This window comes from Triticum aestivum, chromosome 3A (genome assembly GCF_018294505.1).
Source record: "Triticum aestivum cultivar Chinese Spring chromosome 3A, IWGSC CS RefSeq v2.1, whole genome shotgun sequence".
Lineage (NCBI taxonomy): Eukaryota > Viridiplantae > Streptophyta > Magnoliopsida > Poales > Poaceae > Triticum > Triticum aestivum.
In genome coordinates this window covers 132833446-132853058 of record NC_057800.1, presented here as the reverse complement: position 1 = coordinate 132853058, position 19613 = coordinate 132833446, and the positions used below count along the sequence as shown (strand labels likewise).

The 19613-nt window shown below is 47.7% G+C and overlaps 1 protein-coding gene and 1 pseudogene across 3 annotated transcripts; one reads left to right on the top strand and one right to left on the bottom strand.

The window, feature by feature from the left end:
- Nucleotides 1–2894: 2894 nt before the first annotated feature.
- LOC123058137 (ervatamin-B-like) lies at nucleotides 2895–4272 on the bottom strand (annotated as a pseudogene).
- A 2841-nt stretch (nucleotides 4273–7113) lies between these two features.
- LOC123058136 (nucleolin) lies at nucleotides 7114–8465 on the top strand. Of its 3 annotated transcripts, XR_006427072.1 has the most exons (3): nucleotides 7114–7367; nucleotides 7728–8058; nucleotides 8150–8465. XR_006427072.1 is itself a non-coding variant. In XM_044480958.1 (2 exons), the coding sequence occupies exons 1-2, from the start codon at nucleotides 7212–7214 to the stop codon at nucleotides 8378–8380; spliced, it is 387 nt and encodes a 128-aa protein (XP_044336893.1). In that variant the 5' UTR covers nucleotides 7114–7211; the 3' UTR covers nucleotides 8381–8465. The 3 variants fall into 3 exon arrangements, 1 of the variants encoding a protein (XP_044336893.1); XR_006427073.1 differs by lacking the exons at nucleotides 7728–8058; nucleotides 8150–8465 and adding an exon at nucleotides 7541–7562; XM_044480958.1 differs by lacking the exon at nucleotides 7728–8058.
- Nucleotides 8466–19613: the final 11148 nt, after the last annotated feature.

Sequence of the window (19613 nt, the reverse complement as noted above, 5' to 3'; positions counted from 1 at the left end):
CAGTTTGTAACCGACGCCACTGGCCCACCACCAAATAAAATCGCTGATCCTATGCACAACTCACGTCATGACCTCCTTCCTCGCAAAGGCTATATCTTGCTTCACACGAGACGGAAGGATCTCTACTTGGGGCGAAACGAGCCTGGTTTCAACTAGTTTTTCCTGGTTTCCCAGTTTTTACTGGGTATTTTTCTTTCTTTTCTTTCTTTTTGCTTCATTTTTATTCGGTTTTCCCTGTTTTTTTGTTTCGTTTTCTTGTTTTTTCTTTGTTTCTTTCATTGCATTTATCAGTTTTTCATTTCTTACTCATTTTCCTTCTTTTTATCTTCGGGTTTTTTTTCTCTTGTTTTCAATGTGTTTTTTTGTTATTCTATGTTTCTTTATCGATTTTAACTGTTTTCCATTCTTTTTTGCACCTGTTTCTTTGGAATTATTTTTCATTCTGTTTTTTCTTTGGTTTCCATTTTTTTATTTTCTAGTTTTCATCTTTTGGTTTTCTTTGTTTCTTTAGCTTTTCATTATTCATTTTTTGTATATGTCAAGAAGATTTTTCTAATACACGTTTAACAGTTTTTAATACAAATTTAGCATTTTCTGAATACATGGTCAATATTTTTATACACATCTTTATTATTTTTCTAAATGCTTGATCAACATTTTTCAAATATGGATTTAACACTTTTTTAATGCATGGTCAACACTTTTTCTATACACATTCTTACCATTTTTCAAATGTTTGATTAACAATTATTCAAATACAAGATCAACATTATTTGAATATATGGTCAATATTTTTCCGATTTTGATCGGGCTATATTGGTTGACTATGTATATTAAAAAAAGAAATCAGATTTTTTTCTAGTATTTTTTTTGAATTACTATTCATAAGCAATGTGGGTGGAACCATATTCACCAAATTCGCGTCCGGCAAAAAGCAGGTGTATCAGAGACTATAAATAAACAAAAACTGGAGGGTAGATGGGATTAACACAATTCACCGCAATGCCAAAAATAGCAGAAGCCAAATGACATTGTACTTTATTGATATCTTATCCACAGCTGAAAAAAATCAATACCACACATCCATCAATCATTTGGTGACGTATGTATGATCGACGAACTATAGTCCAGTACTTAACATAACTTGATTGGCCTCTCTCAAATAAAACAAAACAACATAAGCAGTTGGTGAATGCAAAAGCCCCTCCGGCAAGCTGGCCGGCATCGGTCAAGCTGTTGGGTAGAAGGGCGAAGTGGCGAGATCGCAGGTGCCCGTCCGCCATGACACGTCCTTGGCGAGGTAAATGTAGCCCTAGTCACCCCAGCCGTTGCTCCACAAGTTCTTGGCGATCCAGTACTTGTTCTCGCCGGGACCTTCACTGTAGCCGACAATGATGACGGCATGGTTCACCCTCGACGCCTCACAGTGGCGGAGGTAGGGGGTGGACAGGGTGGGCCACGGCCCACCCTGAGATATGGAAATAGCCTCTATAGTATTGTAGCATAAAGGCCAAAAAATAGAAGAAAAGATAAATATATATGTAAATTACACTATTGGCCCACCCTGGCCCAGTGGGCTAGGTCCGCCACTGACGCCTCGGATGAGCAAGGGAAGCGATAGATACCACAGGTGTACAACTGAAACTCCCACGTGATGGCGTCGATGTACACCGTCACGGACTGCCGCGCCACGGCAAGCGCTAGCTGATTCTCGTCGTTGGGCGGCACGGCCTTGGCAGACATGCAACTGCGCCCCTTTCCCACTATCCTTCGACATAACAAAAAGGTCAATTGCAGTCGTTTGTGTAGGCATGCAGTTGCAATCGAGGACAACATTTATAGTTACATGCCAAGTGACAAACATGCAACTGCCCCCCTCTCGCACCGTCCTTCGAGAAAACAAAGACCAGTTGCAGTTGAGGGCAACAATTTTTTAGTTGCATGCCTACTGTCAGACATGTAACTGCTTCCTCTCTCCCACCGCCCTCTGATAAAACAAATGCCAGTTGCAAACAAGGGCAACACTTGAAGTTGCATGCCTAGTGGCAGGCATGCAACTGCCCCCCCCCCCCCCCCCCTCTGCCGCTGCCCGCCACCGAAGAGCACCACCTGACCCTTTCACAGATTGGTGTCTGCAATAAAGCTTGTCCACCCTCTCCCATACATTGCACTCCATTCAGGAACCTTGTGCGAACTTTACAGTGTATGGCCGTGAAAAAGGAAAAAAAACCGAGCATATGAACACAATGAAAAAAAATATTTTTGGGTAATACATGAAGAAACAAAGTAAATAAATAAATAGACAAGACACAAATAAGGAATAAAAAATGTCCATGTAGAAAATGCAACCACATCTCAGAGTAAAAAAAACAAGACAACAACATGTGAGAATAAAAATCGGCATGCGTGTCAAAACGTATGTTCTTCAAATTTTTAAATGTTCCATATTTCTTAAACAAGAAAAATAAAAAGTAGAAATACAAGTAATGAAATAAAAGGAAAATATACTAAAAAGAAAGTTAAAAGGCTGGACAAGTACACGTGTATACTGTATACATACACATAGAGTGAGCTGCCCCATTAACTTTATTCTTCTGTACTTATACGGTGCACACAAGCCCAAAAAAAAAAGAAAAAGTTTTATGTGGGAGGACTGAGAAAAAACCCAAAAATGAACAAAAGAAATGGCCGCAAGGCACAGCCCACAACCCACGTAGCGGGAGACATACTAATCTCGTCAATGAAATTGAACGGCTAATTTTTGCTCAATTTTTTTGAACGGCTAATCTCGTCGACCGAGTCAACTGAGACATAGCATAACCATAAACAAAAACCGGAGAGAACAGATGGGATTAACACAATCCACAATGCCAAAAACAGCTTGAGCCAAATGATTCTGTACTTTATTAATATCTTATTGCGCATTATCACAGCTTAAAAAAAATACTCCTACCACACAGCCATCAATCATTTGGTGGCGTATGTGTGATCGACGGACTAGTACTTAACATAAGCAATTGGCCTCTCTCAAATAAAATAAAACAACATAAGCAGTTGGCGAATGCAAAAGCCCCGCCGGCAAGCCGGAATCGGTCAAACTGTCGGGTAGAAGGGCGAGGTGGCGAGGCCGCAGGTGCCCGTCCGCCATGACACGTCCTTGGCGAGGTAAATGTAGCCCTGGTCACCCCAGTCGTTGCTCCACGAGTTCTTGGCGATCCAGTACTTGTTGTTCTCGCCGGGGCCTTCGCAGTAGCCGACGATGGTGACGGCGTGGTTCACCCTCGCCGCGTCGGAGGAGCAAGGGCCGCGGTAGATGCCGCCGGTGTAGAACTGAAACTCCCACGCGCTGGCGTCGATGTACACCGTCACGGGCTGCATCGCCACGGCAAGCGCCAGCTGATGCTCGTCGTTGGGCGGCACGGCCTTGAAGCCCTTGACGGACACCTCGTTGTCGAACAGCTGCTTGTCCACGTCACAGCTGCCCTGCATGCCGCTGTACGGGTACTTGGCCTCCGATGTGAGGCCGCCGCGGGCTGCCGCGAGGCCGAGCGCCGTGTCGGAGCGCCCGCCGCTGCAGCCGCTGCTCCCGGTGTCGCAGTCCACGAGCTGCTGCTCCGACAGCGACACCAGCTCGCCGGTCCTGATCTTGTTCATGCCTTCGATGGCCGCCACCGCCGCGAACGCCCAGCACGACACTGCCATAGACATGTCCATGCACAACATAAGTAAACGTAGCAGAGGTGTAGGAGCGGTTCTATATCTAGCTAGCGTGACTTTACTTACAGCAAGAGCCTTGAAACTTGACGCCGGTGACGGCGCCGCTGGAGCGCCAGTCGACTCAGCAAGGCTTCCAGGAGTGGTAGGGGAGGGGCGAGGGCTTGGGGGTGCGGAAGGCGGTGTTGTTGAACCCGGTGAACTGCTCGACGACCTCGCTGGGGTTGAGGTCGCCGAACCTGTTCATGCCCACCCTGACCGTGGTGACGGTCTGCGGCCCGAACCCACCCACGACGGCGTTGACCGTAGTCTGGCTGGCGAAAGCGCCGATGGAGTTGGTGTTCGTCTTGAAGACCCCGAACCGCTTCTCCTCCTCCTCATGGCATGAGTAGCGCTTCGAGTACTTGGTCATCCACTTGGAAAACCTGCTTCTCACCTCGGATTCCGGCAGCTCAAAACCCGCCATCAGCGATGCCTGCAGGAGGCTGGTGAGGCACAAGAGCACGACAAGGTAAGGCGTGGAAGAAGCCATCTTGATTACTGTACCTTAGAGCCTGATTAGACTCTATGCTTGTGTGGAATACATATGCACCGGAGCTCATGTTTATATAGGCCGGCGCTCCGCCTTGTTCGACGCGTGGGTTAGCGTGTCGTCGTTGTGGCTGGTGGCTCATGAGTTGTTGGGCGTGTGCATGCATGGAAGACTTTTTTCTACTTTGAGGAATTCGGTAGGAAGACTTCGGGTCACAGCAGGCGAGCTTCTCGGTCAGTACTCACTGGACTAAAGTTTAGGTCATTACATATATGTAGTCCGATCATAGGGTAGTTTTTTATGACTCGTTCTCATAGTTGATTTCATCACACGGGAAGAAGTCATTGCACGAGGTTGTTGTGTGCGACGTATGAAAGTGATGTTTAGGAAGTGATTTTTTAAAACTTTTGTATTCCATTAGTTCTGAGTCTGAAATGTAGGAAACAACATAAGCACTGGTACTTCATTAGTTCTTTCGTAGAGTTTATCTGGGCTATGGTTTTGTGAGATATATCTACAATCACTCTATTGCATCCCCTTCTCATAGAGGTTGGCTGTGTTTGATAGTAAAGTATTAAAAAAACCAAAGTATTGAAAAACTACAACATTTTACTACTCTCTCCGTTCCTAAATACTCTCTCCGTTCTAGGCATTTCAACAAATGACTACATACGAAGCAAAATGAGTGAATCTACACTCTAAAATATGTCTACATACATCCATATATAGTAGTTATTTGAAATGTCTAGAAAGACAAATATTTAGAAACGGAGGGAGTAGTACGTAGGTACTCCCTCCATTCCACAATGTAGTGCTTCCTCTATCCACGTGCTTCAATTTTGACCGTAAATTTAACTACCAAGACCGATTGCGGCGGGAGCAAAAATTGTATCAGTGAATTCATATTCGCAAGAAGTTTTCAATTATATAATTTTTTCTCCCGCCGCAGTTGGTCTCGTTGGTTAAATTTATGGTCAAAGTTAGACCTCGGAAAACGTGGGCGCACTATATTTTGGAATGGAGGAAGTACAAGATACTACAGTTTTGACATACTACAGTATTTTAAAGTATTGAGAATACTTTGAGTTGTTTGCCTAGTTTATATCAACGTATGTAATAGCTAGCTAGCCGTTTTCTCCTTAGCTCACCCAGACGTCGCAGACCCAACGGCCATGCCAAAAGGCCACCCACATGCACAAAGTCCACTGCCACGCCCAAAGCTCGGCCTGCAGCTTTCAAAAAATGAGGAACGCGGTACACTGCGCTAGTCATCAACTCCTTCCTCTCAGTTACGGCGAGGTGACTCGACCTGCCCTCGGCCGGCCGGCACCATAGCAGTCGCACAAAGAGAAGTAGGAGCGTGCGGTGATTGCAATCTTCATGAGGCGGCAGGAGTTGTCTTCCTCTGCCAGCAAGGCCTGCTGGCTTCATGCCACGGGCCTCCTTGAGAAGAGAAGGGAACAGATGATAGCCGAGCGTAGTCGCCTTTTTTTCATGGTCGTCTCTTTGTCGTCCACGGCAACCGAGGGAGATGATTTCCAGCGACGAGAGAGTGGCGGCGGCTTGGGAGCGAATGAGCAGTCGAGGACGAAGCAACATGCTCGTTTTCTTCACCTGCTCGGTTTAAAAAAAAGGTTTGGGGTTCTTTTTATTTGACAGAGAAAAAACTGCGTTTTGAGGAATACTTGTAGTATAAATATCATAGTTTTTTGTGGAGTCCAAACACCTCAAAGTAATTAAAGCCATAGTATTTAGAAAACTCAAAATACTTAGAAAATGTGGAGCTATCAAACAGGGCATGTGAGGCACTACTTCGGAAGTTTCTAAAAGTAGGATATGAATCTCTACTATTAAAGGAGGATCGAACATCGTGATGGTTCGACCTCCTTCGATACCCCCACCTCGTTCGATCCCCCTTCCTCTCGTACGTGAAAAAAAGACCTCGTACGTGAAAAATCAAACAGGAAATAAAACAGTCCACGTACGCACGTCGTCCCACCTCCAAGGCCCACGCACCCCATCCCCCAAATCCATCGCTCTCGATCTCGTGGCTCTATCGCTGTCGCTGACCTCCTCCTGCCAATGACAACTTCGAGCCGCAGCACGCTGCAGCGGATCCACCAGCCCCGAAGGAAGCGATGCAGCAGGAGGGCTACCATCCGATGGTGCCTTACCCGTCGTGATGCACCAGGAGGGTGCCTTACCCGCCATCGATGCCGGCGAGCGGCGCGCGGTTCACGTACCAGTTTGTCAAGTGGCTCATCGCCAAGCAACGATGCGGTCGTCAGTTCGAGCCATGGTGAGGGTGGTGCTGGCAGCTGTGGCCTCCCGTGCCTCTGCGTGATCGTAGGCCTAGCTGGCATCTCAACTTCAGCAACTGCCCCGGCTCATGCCTCCCAGCTCCTCGAGTGCACGTACAGTCTTACACTCGCCCTCGCTGCCCTCCACTTTTCCAATTGCTCAGGCAACTAATATAACCTGTAGATGAAATCTTGTGTTGACGGCCTTCAAGTCAAGAACTCAAGATGCACTTCTATTCAAAGGAAATCAACCTATGCAAGCTTGCAGCCACATGCACAAGCCCTCCCAGCAACATTACCGAGGTCAACTCTACCTGCAACTGCAGGACTCAGCCTGGATGGCACGAGCGGGCTTTGCGGCTCGCTCGTGGCCCGTTTAGGACCGGCCCATACGGTCCAGGCCCGATAGGAAAATATGCCGGTCCGAGCCCAGAAAAAGAGACCGAAAAAAGTTTGGTCCGGTCCGGTCTTTCACCGGGCCGACCGAGCGGACCGATGGCGCAAGGCCCATCAACTGTCTAACAGATCGAGGCCCCGAGCACCCGAGCTGAGCAACCCCCTCCCTTCGTTCCATTCCCCCTCCTCTCTCGATTCCTTCTGGCTCTCCTCACAAACAGAGGCAGCGCCTCCTCCTCTGTTCTATCCCTAACCCTAACCCTAAGGCGATGGCGCCATTGCCCGCGGCCTCTCCCTTCACCGACGGCGCCATCTCGTCCGAGTCCGAGCTGGAGGAGCACGTGTACGTCGGGGAGGCAGCAAGGCCAGCACGCCGTTGGTCCGTCCTTCCCTGGTTCCTCCCCAAGCGCCACGAAGAGGAAGAGGTAATCTGTCTCTAACCTGTAACCCTCGCCGAACTGTGATGATTCAGTGCTAGATAAATAGATAGGAGATCTGGAGATGTAGTGTTTGAACAACAAACTTTTGTCCCACTTTAGTCAAGAGTTTCAGGAGATGTAGTGTTTCAACAGCAAACTTTAACATGTTTGGTCAGGAGATAATGGTGAAGGAGAAGGGGAATGAGAAGGGAATTATGTGCTGTTTTTTTGTAGATAATGGTCAGGAGATAGTTATGTTTATTTGCACTAGTACTAGATGATTTTCTATGCTACAAAAAGAAGAAAATGAATTATTTGCACTTGATTGATGTACTGACTGCAGATATTATGTGCTGTTTTTCGTAGATAATGGTGAAGGAGAAGGGGACTGAGAAGGAAAGGGTGGCGGTAAGGAGAATGTGAAGGCAAAGGCAAAGGAAAAGAGTGTGAATTACCTAATTAGGCAAGATTCGGCGCTGCCTCCGCCGGTTCCGGGGAAGAAGAGGAAGCCTAAGGTGCAGATTAGGAAGGCGAAAGACTTTCCCAATGCCCCAATGAGAGAGTTGATTTGTAGGTTAAAAAACACCCTCCACCTCCTCCGCGTCTCGCCGACCGCACCGGTGCCGGCGTGTGTGCCGCGGAAGCCGCTGCCTCCGGCTCTGCAACCTGCACCGAGCTGCCTCATGCATCTACTATTGTATGATTGCTTTACTTGATGCTTGATGTAACCACATTTCCATATAACCATATAGGTGTTGTTTGCTTATTTGTGTGCTCATGTGTGTTAGGTGGTAGATGATGAGGAGAAGGAGGATGACGAGGACGAGGACTTGGACATGGATGAGGACAAGGACAAGGACGATGAGGAATATGAGGAGCAAAATCTGTTTATAGTCCCGCCACAAGCGAGTGCTGATATGTCGGATGATGATACATCAAACGGGTATAAGGAATCAGCTGATGAACTTGAAGGTGACACTATGTCCGAGGAATCACTTGTGCATGTTGTGTTATGTTAAACTTGTCAATTGACATGGACTTGGAATTGTCATTGCAAGTTTGTAATCATGTCATTCAATGATGATAAGACATTATGTTTGTGGATGTGATATTTGTGCTTAACCTGATTTGTGCCATCTTTCCTGTCAAAATCAGTTTGTGGATGTCCAAAAAACAAAGGAAATGCTGTCCAAATTTAGTTATTCTTGCCATCCAAATTTAGTCCAGTGCTTGCTGTCCAAATTAGTTGTTTGTGGCTGTGATATTTCTGTTGTTTCGGTCCAAACTTATCTGAAGAAACTTATCTGAAAACTGTAGTGATCACTGATGACTTGTCATATTACATCCATTAGTAAGCTTGTCACTATGTGATGCCTAAACAGTGGAACACAACCTAGGTAGTAGCTAACAATAGTGTTGTTATTGTACTTCTGCTTAATTTACTCTTCAAAACGAGCAGAGCCTAAACAATAGCTAAATAGGACCTAAAAGCAGCAATATACATTGCCTGGCTACAAAGCTGGCCGGTCCATTCGGTCCTCTCGGGCCTGACCGAGCTGGCACCCCCACGGTCCGGTCCCAGGATACCAGCTCGTTGGACAGCTCGGTCCGGTCCGGACCGGACCGCCGGCGGCCGGTCCAAACGCCGGCTCGGACCGGGACCGGACCGGCCCGGACCGTGTCCAGCCTGATGCAGGACTCAATTTCAAATCACTGAATGTGTGTGCAGAGTGGCCATTGTTGCGGTACAATTTGCAATATATTCTTATTTGCGGGAAAAAACATGTTGTATTCAGCGGCTTATAACATATATCAAACGATTTCAATGAGATTTGTATTGAAGCTTTTGTCTAAAAGCATGTTATATTCAGTGGATTATTTGTGAAACTTAAGTCAGAGAAAAGTGATGGTAGTAGTATATATTAGTTGGAAGTGAAGTATTACAACTTCTTCCAATTATAATTGTACTTTGATAAATAAATTTCTAGGAATTTCATTTCTACTTGAGAATATGGTTTCAGCAAGGAAATTGATGTCAGTTTTTTATATTCTATAGTTCATAGAATGAGAGTTTTTAACACTATGTATGTACTCTGTAATAAAATGGCAGGTTCTATTGGCCTTGCAATGTAATAGATGTTTTCTGGCTTTAATTTTATTCCTATGGCCTGGCAATTTTAGGGGGAGTTATTGCTGGAGATGTCAATTCTCCATTTAACAGTATGCAGATCATGATGGCTTGGAACACTTCGTCATGGGAAGTTTTTATTTATCTTTACCTATATTTATTGGATTAGGTTCCATTGGCAGGTGAGATTCATATTTTTTGCAATAGAATTACAGGATGGTGGTGGTGGCCCGCCGTGCCCCGCCGTGCCCGGGGGCAGCCGCAGTCGCCAGCAGCGCGTATGCCGGTTCGGAAAGCGCCGGGGCGTAGTTCGCTGAGCTGTAGGGGTGATCGAATCGTAGGGAGGGCGTCGGGTGTTCTGGCACCGTGGAGTATACCGGGCCCGGAGACGAGCCGGTCGCCCACGCGGGAATCGGCGATGGTGATGGTGGAAACTGCACCTGGTGCAGGGGCCGACCCATGGCCCGAGACGCGGGTGGTGGTGCTGACGATGGCGGTGGCGCCGGGTGGAGCTGCTGCACCGGCGCCTGCGTCGGGGGGGGGGGGCGGCGGTGGCGTCGAAAGAAACTGCTGGGTCGGGCCCCCCAGCGGCGCGGTGGAGGCCGGCCATGCTGGCCAAGGCTGTCCCGCTGCCGAGTAGTGCGGCAGCAGCAGCGGTGGCTGGGGCGCCCCTCCGGAGGGCGCTGGGAGGGCCGGGGCGGCCCACTGTAGCGGCGCGGTCCGTAGGCGGTGGTGACGGCGCTCGGTGGCGGGGGCTGGTTCCCGGCGAGGTAGAGGGTAATGCCCCTGACCGCCTGGACAAGCTCCCGCAGAGTGCCCGACACCTCCTCCGGCGAGAGGAGCGGGGCGGATCCCCCGTAGTGGTGAGGGCCGCTGGCGCGGAGGGGGCGGTGGTCCCGGACGCGATCTCCGTCATCGCCGTGGAAGTGGCCGGCGGCAGCGAGAGTGGGACGGAGGTGGATGGTAACAGCGGCGGTGATGGAGGGAGTGACATGATCGGCCTGGTGTTTCTGATACCAAATTGGTAGAATCAAGTACTCTACCAGGTCTAGGCCGTAGGTGGTAAGGGAAGGATGGAGGAGGGCGTGGCGAGGAACGGGCGCGCCGGCGGCAGGGCGCCGTCGCGAGCTAGGAGAAGGGCGGCGGCGGTTAGGGCTGTTGGCGGCTAGGGTTTCCGGCTCCTCAGGGAGCCGGGCAATAGGAGATAATATTCTTCTTATTGCTTGATCTCAAACGATGTCTTACACGAGTATTTATAACTTTAGCCTAAGATAACTTGTGGACCAAGCCCCTAATAGTAATGCCCAGTGGGCCTCTTCCTAGTATAGACCAAACCGGTCATAACACTACGATACAGACCAGTACATGCATCAAGGAGAATGTTGCTGCTCTTGAGATTCTTGTCCAGGTAGGGAGGGTCAGTGTAGTTGTGCAGGTAGTTGAGCCCGCCTTCCATGTCCAGCGCGACGTGCACCTCGCCACTGTCGACGTGCAGCTAGCCAGCTACTCGCTGAGCGTGCCATTATCGGCAAACTCGAACACCACGCCGCTGGGCACACCCTTCAGGGTCATCATGTTCGTGATCGGCAGGTACACAACAAACTTGATCCAATTCATGACGTGGTGAACACAAAGGTGTTGTGCTTCCTGCACGTCACGGTGGGGTCTCCGCCTCGACAAGGAGCATCGTCTACGAGCTCGTGCCAAGGGGCGCCTCTTCATGGACGGAGGGTTTGGAAACGGGCGACGGCGCTGGCGGCAGTTCTCGGCCCGCTCGGTCAGACCGGTGGTGTCTTCAGGCTGACCCTTAGCAGGCCACCCTGACTCATGGGAGAAGTCGAACCCGGCGTGTGTGTACTCGTCGACTGCTGTAAGTACTCCTTTAATAAGGTTTCAAATGCCATAGCAGTTATCCACTTGTCGGTTTCTTTTCTATTTGAGGCTTTGAGAAACCTGATAGCGAGTTTCACTTTTGTGGGTTTACGTTATATTTGAAAATCTGATAGCTCAGTGTTATAATGGTATCAAATATTATAAGTACTAGCTTCATTGATATGTGTACATATCTCTGTGAACTACAAAGATTGTCGGGTCATGAAGGTAGATATTTGTTTATTAGCATGTATTTGTGGGTTGTTCCAGTTGCTGATTGAGGAAATTAATTTCTATGAAAACTCTACAGGATAATACAAAGAGTTCAAAGTCTGTGTTAACATCCTTGTGGCTAAAATGCTGAGAAATTTCCTGAGGAACGATGGATCATAGAAGATGGCACACCTTGGCTTGGGAAATATACTAGGGACCATCCTGGAATGATTCAGGCCAGGCTGAAGCAAAGGTTACTTGATTAAGATTTACATATGCCAGCAAACTGGTTAATACACTAACCATTTTCTAGCTCAAAGCTTCTGGTCCTATTCATATTTTCTTTGGTCACAATGGAGCCTTTATAGTGACAACAACGGAACTTCCTGGATAATGTCGAACAGCACATAAAAGTTGGTACCATGAATGCATTTTTTGAGTAGTTAGATGTCACTACAATCAGATGTTGGCTTATATACTTTGATTCATTAACTAGATGTAATTGAAGTTTAATGATTTATGCAGGTGGAATAATCAAACTTGAACATCCGTACAATCGATCTCTGGCGACGATGCGCGGCGGGACGAGCGGCGACACGAGCGGCGAGGCAGATGTGAGATGGCAGGTCTCCTTCGCCGCCGATCTCGCGACGTGTACGCTCACTCTCCACGACGGCGAGATCCTCCTGCGTCGAGATGCTCTCCGCTTGGTGCTCAAGGATGCGCGGGGTGTCACGGTGGATGCACGATATCTACGCACCGCGGAGGCGATCGACATTGGTGACGTCGTAGCTTTCCCGTGCCACTTCGCGAGGGTGCGCGATCGGCTGCCGGCGGCGGATCGAGTGGTGAGAACCACCGCGGTTCACGGGGCGGTTTGGAGCGGAAAAAACCAGGCGGAGAGGCCGGTTCGGTTCGGGACGAACCCAAGGTCTCACAACCCTCCGTCAATGGTGGATGTGCGACATGTGGGAGGAAATCCAACCCTCCAGACCTCTTCCCAGCCACACACCGGAGGTATAAATCCCACGCCCCGACCGGTGCTTGACCTAGATTCCTCCTTCTCCCACTTCTGGGCGGCGGAGAGAAACCCTAGATCTAGGCCAGCAGAGTCATTTGGGTGGTGGAAAGGTAAGGTGGGGGGAGACGCGAGATCCTTCGCTACGGTGGCCGCCTCCTCTCCTATGGCGACCGACGGGGGACGCGGGCACTATGGAGATCAGCGAGAGGTGCCCAGTGCGGGGCGAGCAGGAAGGGGATGGGCCGAGCTCCTGGGTGCGGCAATGGCCGAGGGGGAGAGCGTAACAAGTTCTCTTGGAGATGCAACGACGACGGGGGCCACACCAACTCCAACTCCAACTCGTCCAAGGCCGCGTCAGCGTCGGACGACACATCCAGATGGGAGGAGGCGGCGGGGAAACTCCGCGAGGTACACAACGGCGGGATCTGGGTGCAGAAAGCGCAGATGTCGTCGGGCTCGGCCGGTGCCGGGGCGCAGGCACTGTCGGGCTCGGGCGGCGCCAATGCAGAGAAGCGCACTCATCCACCACAGCAGCGGCCTCATGGAAAACAAAATTAGGTGCACCCTACCAAGAATCTTGACCTATGTCCAATCTGCAAGTCTCCTGAACATCCTCCTGCACGCTACCCTCAAGCTTTCTGTGAGCGTTGCAATAAACTAGGTCAAGCTTCTGTTTGCGTCGAGTTTCTGCCATGGGATTGCATTGCTCCTATGTGTGCCTTTCAGTCTAAAGGGCAGGGTTTCTATTTCATACATGATTTGTGTACTGTCAGTCAGGTTAAGGAGAGGGCCAATAGCATCGTTGTTACTATTGTAGAAGGGGAAACATCGACCCGTTAAATGGAGCTTGATCTTAGTGACTACTTGGCCACGGGCTGGCGTTGTTTTGCTCATGCCATTGGCCCTGGAGTTTTTGTTGTTAGATTTCCTAATCCCAGGGCTTTAGCTCAAATCTGCTATGTGGGCAAAGTCACTCTCAAAACAAGTGGTGCGGTGATACACGCCACACAGTGGTCATCTGCTGTGGGGGCCAAGGGGGTTATGGAGGTGGCCTGGGTGAAAGTCGGTAACGTTCCTCTGGACAAGAGAAGTGAAAGAAACCTAGCCTATGTTACATCTTTAGTTGGTGTTCCACTAGATATTGACGGTGCTACCTTACATCTCCCAAGTTCAGTTCGGGTTAAAATGGGATGCAGGAATGTGGATGAAATCCCTGTCATTGCTGAGGCAGTCCTTGGTGGTCATTTCTATGACTTCTTCTATGAAGTAGAACAGGTTTTGGTTAGGGATCCTGACAGAGGAAAAAAATCAGTTGAGATTACTCAGAAACCTGAACAAAATATGGGGAAAGATGGTCCTATTCAGACGGCTCCTGGAGCTAAGATGTTCAGTATCTCTCCCGGACCTGGGCTGGCTCCTTCCACGTCCAAGGGAGAGAAACAGGACATCATTCGGGAGTCGCAGGAAAGCGTTGAGTCTGATGATTCCTTACATACCACTTTGTTGATTGATACGATGGCCCAAGAACAGGACATGGGGGAGGATGGTGTAAGTAACCTTGACAATGAAAAAGAATATGTTTGTCATATATTCAAGAGTAGCCTAAAATTATACTCTGATGTTGTGAGATCATGTTCACAGGTGAATGAGGTGAATGAATACAAACGAAACAAGTTGGGTGGGGGCAATACATACAGAGTTGAGCTACCTGACAAAGCGGGGGAGGATGAGGTGATTCCTACTCCTCCTCTTGTCACCGAAGAAAATATGCGCTTCAGCTTGCGTAATGTGCAGAACAAAGCGGAAAGGATGGACGACAAGGCTATGGCAGCAATAAAAAAGAGAAACCTAGAAGGTAATCACAATAGTCCCAACTCCTTAGATACGCTATCTAATCCTGAATTAATTCTTAGAGCGGTTAAAATGGGAGTAAATATTCCTGATACAGATTTTGCTTGCATCGATGTGCTTAGAGAACTTGAAAAATATCGCCATAATGACATTCAGGAAGAAAAGAAAGAGGATGAAAAGAATATGGAGAATCCTATGATATTAATTAATGCCAAAGGGGACCAAACTCCCCTTAGTTTGAGATGGGGTGATGAAAACGATATAGATGAGGAGAATTTCACAGTGGTTAAATCTAAAAAGAAAAGAGATAGAAAAGTCAATGTGGTTATATCCAAACCTGTGACCAAAAGTCAAAAAAATCATGCCTCCTTGCTAGATAAAAAGGGTAATCCTACTCTGCCTCCTAGTAGGATTACCAGAAGAGGGAAAAAACACCTTAATATGAATGGTATTTTCTGGAATTGCAAAGGAGCAGGGAAGAAAGGGATGTCTACCTGCTTCTCTGACCTAATGAGAGATCATTCCCTAGATTTTATAGGCCTTCAGTAAACTATGAAGAAAAAGTTCTCCCATAAGTCTTTAAGAAAGATGGACCCTTTCGATAGATATAATTGGAACTGGACTCCTTCTATTGGCAAATCTGGCGGTATCCTTTGTGGCATCAAGAAAGAAACTCTAGAGGTGGTATCCTGGATACCTGGTAACTTCCTTCTTCAAGCTAACTTGTACGATGTTAAACACAAGAGTATGTGGACCCTTGTAGTGGTTTATGGAGCGGCCCAAGATGATAGAAAAGAGGAATTCCTTAATGAATTAGCTTATACTTGCTCCCAGATTCATGTCCCCTATATAGTGGGTGGAGATTTCAATATCCTCCGCAGCAGTGAGGAGAAGAACAAAAATTTGACACACTCTCACTACACTGACAGATTTAATGATGTCATACAATCCCTGAATTTAAGAGAAATACATATGGGAGGGGGTAAATACACTTGGTCCAATAAACAGAAACATCCTACTTTGGAGAAATTAGACAGAGTCCTCATGAGTTTCGAGTGGGAAGAGCTATTCCCATTGGTATCTGTCCGTAAATTGGTAAGAGATACTTCGGACCACAATCCCTTGCTTCTGGCCACTGATGTTGTGAAAACCAACCCCTCCCATGATTGAGAGTTCAGATTTGAACTAAGCTGGCTTAAAAATGAAGATTTTTATATCAAAGCAAAAAAGATTTGGGAACAGCCTGTAAAGTCTGAAGATCCCATCGACATGTTAAACATAAAGCTAAAGCGTATCAAAAAATATTTCAAAGGATGTGGGGCTCACTCCTTTGGGCATTCTAGGAAAAGGAAAAAGTACATTAAAGAAGAACTGGAGAGAATAGAAAAGATGGAAGAAAATGGCCCACTTGGTTCAGAAATTTATGAAGAGATAACTGCCTTGTGTGCAGAATTAAACAAACTCCTGATTACGGAAGAGTTGTTTTGGTTATAACACTCCAATGAGCGTTGGTTGCTCAAAGGAGATCGAAACACAACCTTCTACCATAGAGTTGCAAATGGGAGGAAGAGAAAAAATACTATTCACTCATTCGCTGCGGGGGAGGTGGTGATTGAGGGTACACAGAACCTACTTGCACACGCAACCTCGTTCTACAAAGAACTTTTTGGCCCTGCTAGGGGCAACATGTTTCACTTATCTGCTGATACGTGGTCGGAAGAGGAAAAACTTAGTGAGGAGGATAACATCTTGCTCACTAGTGAATTCACAGAGGAGGAGGTGAAGAGAGCTTTGTTCGGGATGGGATGTAACCGAGCACCAGGGCCGGATAACATCCCAACGGAATTCTATATGCATTGTTGGGAGTTTGTGAAAAAAGATATCATGCACTTGTTCGAAGCTTTCCATTCGAACAAGTTAGACATAGCTCGTCTGAATTATGGCATTATTACTCTAATTCCCAAGATGAAAGGAGCAAAGAAAATACAGCAGTATCGTCCAATATGTCTTCTGAGATGCCCATATAAGCTTATCACCAAGGTCTTAGATAACCGGGTGGCAATGTTTGCTGATATTCTGATCAGTAAGCACCAGAATGCATTTATCAAGCATAGAAATATCATGGACGGGATCCTCACTTGGCATGAAATACTTCATCATACTCATCATAAGAAAAAAGTGGGGGTGGTATTGAAATTAGACTTTGAGAAAGCCTATGATAAAATCAATTGGGAATTCCTCCTAGATTGTCACCGCGACCGAGGGTTTGGTGCAACCTAGTGCGGCTGGATCAAAAACATCCTATACAATGGTACTGTTAGCGTCAAGTTGAATAATGAAAGAGGACATTATTTTTAGAGCCATAAGGGGGTGCGCCAGGGCGATCCTCACTCCCCTTTTCTTTTCAACCTAGCTGTTGAAGCGCTGTCTAAGATGACCCGTAATGCTCAAAAAGAGAAACTTATCACGGGGTTGGCTCCGGATCTTGTTAAAGATGGGGTGGCCATTCTCCAATATGCTGATGACACAGTCATCTCCCTCGAGCATGATAAAAAAGCAGCTGTGAACCTGAAATTGTTACTATATATCTTCAAACTTATGTCTGGACTAAAGATAAACTTCTTGAAAAGTGAAACCTTGTGTGTGGCCTTTTATGCAGATTTGTTTAACTGTCAGATTGGTCATTTCCCTATGAAATATTTGGGAGTGCCGGTCAGCTATTCCACTCTTCGCAACTTGCACTAGAATTTTGCTGATGATAGATTTCTTCAATGCTGTGAAACTTGGATAGGCAATGCGGCCTCTTCGGGAGGAAGATTAATCCTCCTTAACTCCTCTCTCACTAGTATCATTTACTTCTATATGTCCATGTTTATTCTTCCTAAGATGGTCATTGAGAAGCTGGATAAACATCGTAAACGTTTTTTCTAGCAAGAACACGAGGGACACAAGAGATACCACTTAGTTAAATGGTCCAGAATTTGTAGATCTAAAAACAAAGGAGGCCTGGGAGTGAAAGATCTACGTAAACAGAATATTAGCCTTCTCACCAAATGGTGGTGGAAGCCAGAAACACAACAAGGGTTGTGGCAGGAGGTGATCCGGGCAAAGTATATGAAAAAAGACACGGTGACCTCTATCAAAAGCAAATTTAGTGACTCCCCTATGTGGAAGGCAATCATGAAGGTAAAGGAATACTACCTAGCAGGTAGGAAAGTAGTGCTGAATTCGGGCAATCTTGCTAGGGTACGGAAAGATCCCTTGAATCAAGAAATTTCTATGGATAAAAAATATCCTATGCTATATAGCATTTGCAATAAGCAAGAAATCACGGTGGAGAAATTTAGAAATGGTGTGGGGGATGATTTCTTCCGAAGGCAACTACACACGCCGCTGTTAGATCAGTGGAACGAGCTTAGAGCTATAGTTGACTCCCGGGTGCTGTCCGAGGAACCTGATCAAGTTATTTGGACTCTGGGTAAAAAGAAAAAAATTATGACCAGGTCGGTCTACGATCACCTGGAAAAAAACTTATCAGGGTGTAACTATAGGTGGATTTGGCAAACAAAAATCCCCTTAAAGATCCAAATTTTCATGTGGCAAGTCTTCCAGGATGCTATCCTGACTAGGGACGTCATGAGCAAAAGGCGTTGGGCAGGCAACCCCAGATGCTATTTCTGTAGGGGGAGAGAGACGTCGACGCATTTGTTTTTCACTTGTCCTGTGGCCAGGGTAATCTGGAGGACGGTGGGGTGCGTTTTTGGCACGGACAAGTGCCTGCACAATATATGGCAATATTTCTCTTGGTGTTATGTCTTCCTCCCAGATGGAGAAATTTTTTATACATTTGGGCTTGCGGCCATCTGTTGGGCAATTTGGAACAGTCGCAATCAGGCTACCTTCGAGGGGGAAAAGTTATAGACTCCTTTCGCAGCAATTTATTCTGCATGTGGTTTCATGTCTTATTGGGCAGGTATGATGACTGGAGAAGATCAGGAGGCGATGGAGCGGGGGCCAAGATGCTCAGGGCCAACGCATCAAACATGATGAGGATCTGCGCGGCCTCAGGCGAGAAGGCACAAGACTGATCTGATAGGACGTGGTCAGCAAAATCTGGGTCGTGAGGATGTGGAGCTGATAGTCTTGGGGTCCTTCGTCATGCTTATTTTAGTTACTCTCTATCGCCTGCTCCTGTGTGAGCTTGTGGTGTCGCTCCTGCGTGAGCCTTTTGGCATCCTAAAAATTGTTGAACACTCCTGGTTTAGGTCTAGTTTGCGTTTTTGGGTGTCCTTGGGTTTTCGCCCCATGGTAAGCTGCTCGATGACGGGTGCTTATAGTGGGTTTCCCAAGGATGCTCTGAACTCGCTTTCCCCTTTCCAGTTTCCTTGGTAGCTTCAGTTTCGGAACTCTGTATTTCCATTATGTCAAAGTAATGGAAAGGGGTTATGCCCGGTTCAAAAAAAAATTATGCAGGTTCATGCATCAACTATCCTTACTAATGGGCAGTACTTCTTGAAGCTTGATTGTGAATTTGTGATCACTACATCAACTATAGCAATGCTATGTTTTATTTGCATGTATTTAAATTCCCCCTGATTTCAAAGAACAAGCCAGGCCACCTCTGTATCAACCCCCTCGCCCCCTCGCGTCGCCCCCGCGGGTGACCCAGGGGGAACCCTAGCCGCCGTCCTCTCGGCCCTCCTCCGCTTCCACCTCTCCTCGCCGCCGTCCGCAACGCCGCCGGGCAAAGCTTGGCTGGCTGGGTGGCGGAGGGGCATCTCTCCCCATTGAAGCATCTTGGACGACGCGGGACGATTAGATCGCGAAGAGGCGTTGGGCTAGCGCGGGGTCTGGCGGCGTGGCGGGCGAGCATCTTGGCGGCGGTGCATTGGGCGTCGGCGATGCGGTGCGGCAGCTGCAGCTTGGATGCAAGTCCACTGCGAGGTGGTGGCTGAGTGGTCTTCAGATCGGGTGGTCATGGGCGCCACCATGTTCAGGCCGGATCCATATGGATCTGGCGCTTGGATGTTGTCGGCCGGTGTAGAGTGGTGGTCTATGCCGCTGGCCTCGTCGGATTGTTGGATCCGGCGCCTGGAGATCTATGGCGGTTGTCCTTCTTCATCCTCCTTCCTGGTGGGTTGAGCCCCATGGCACTTGCATCTCTGCT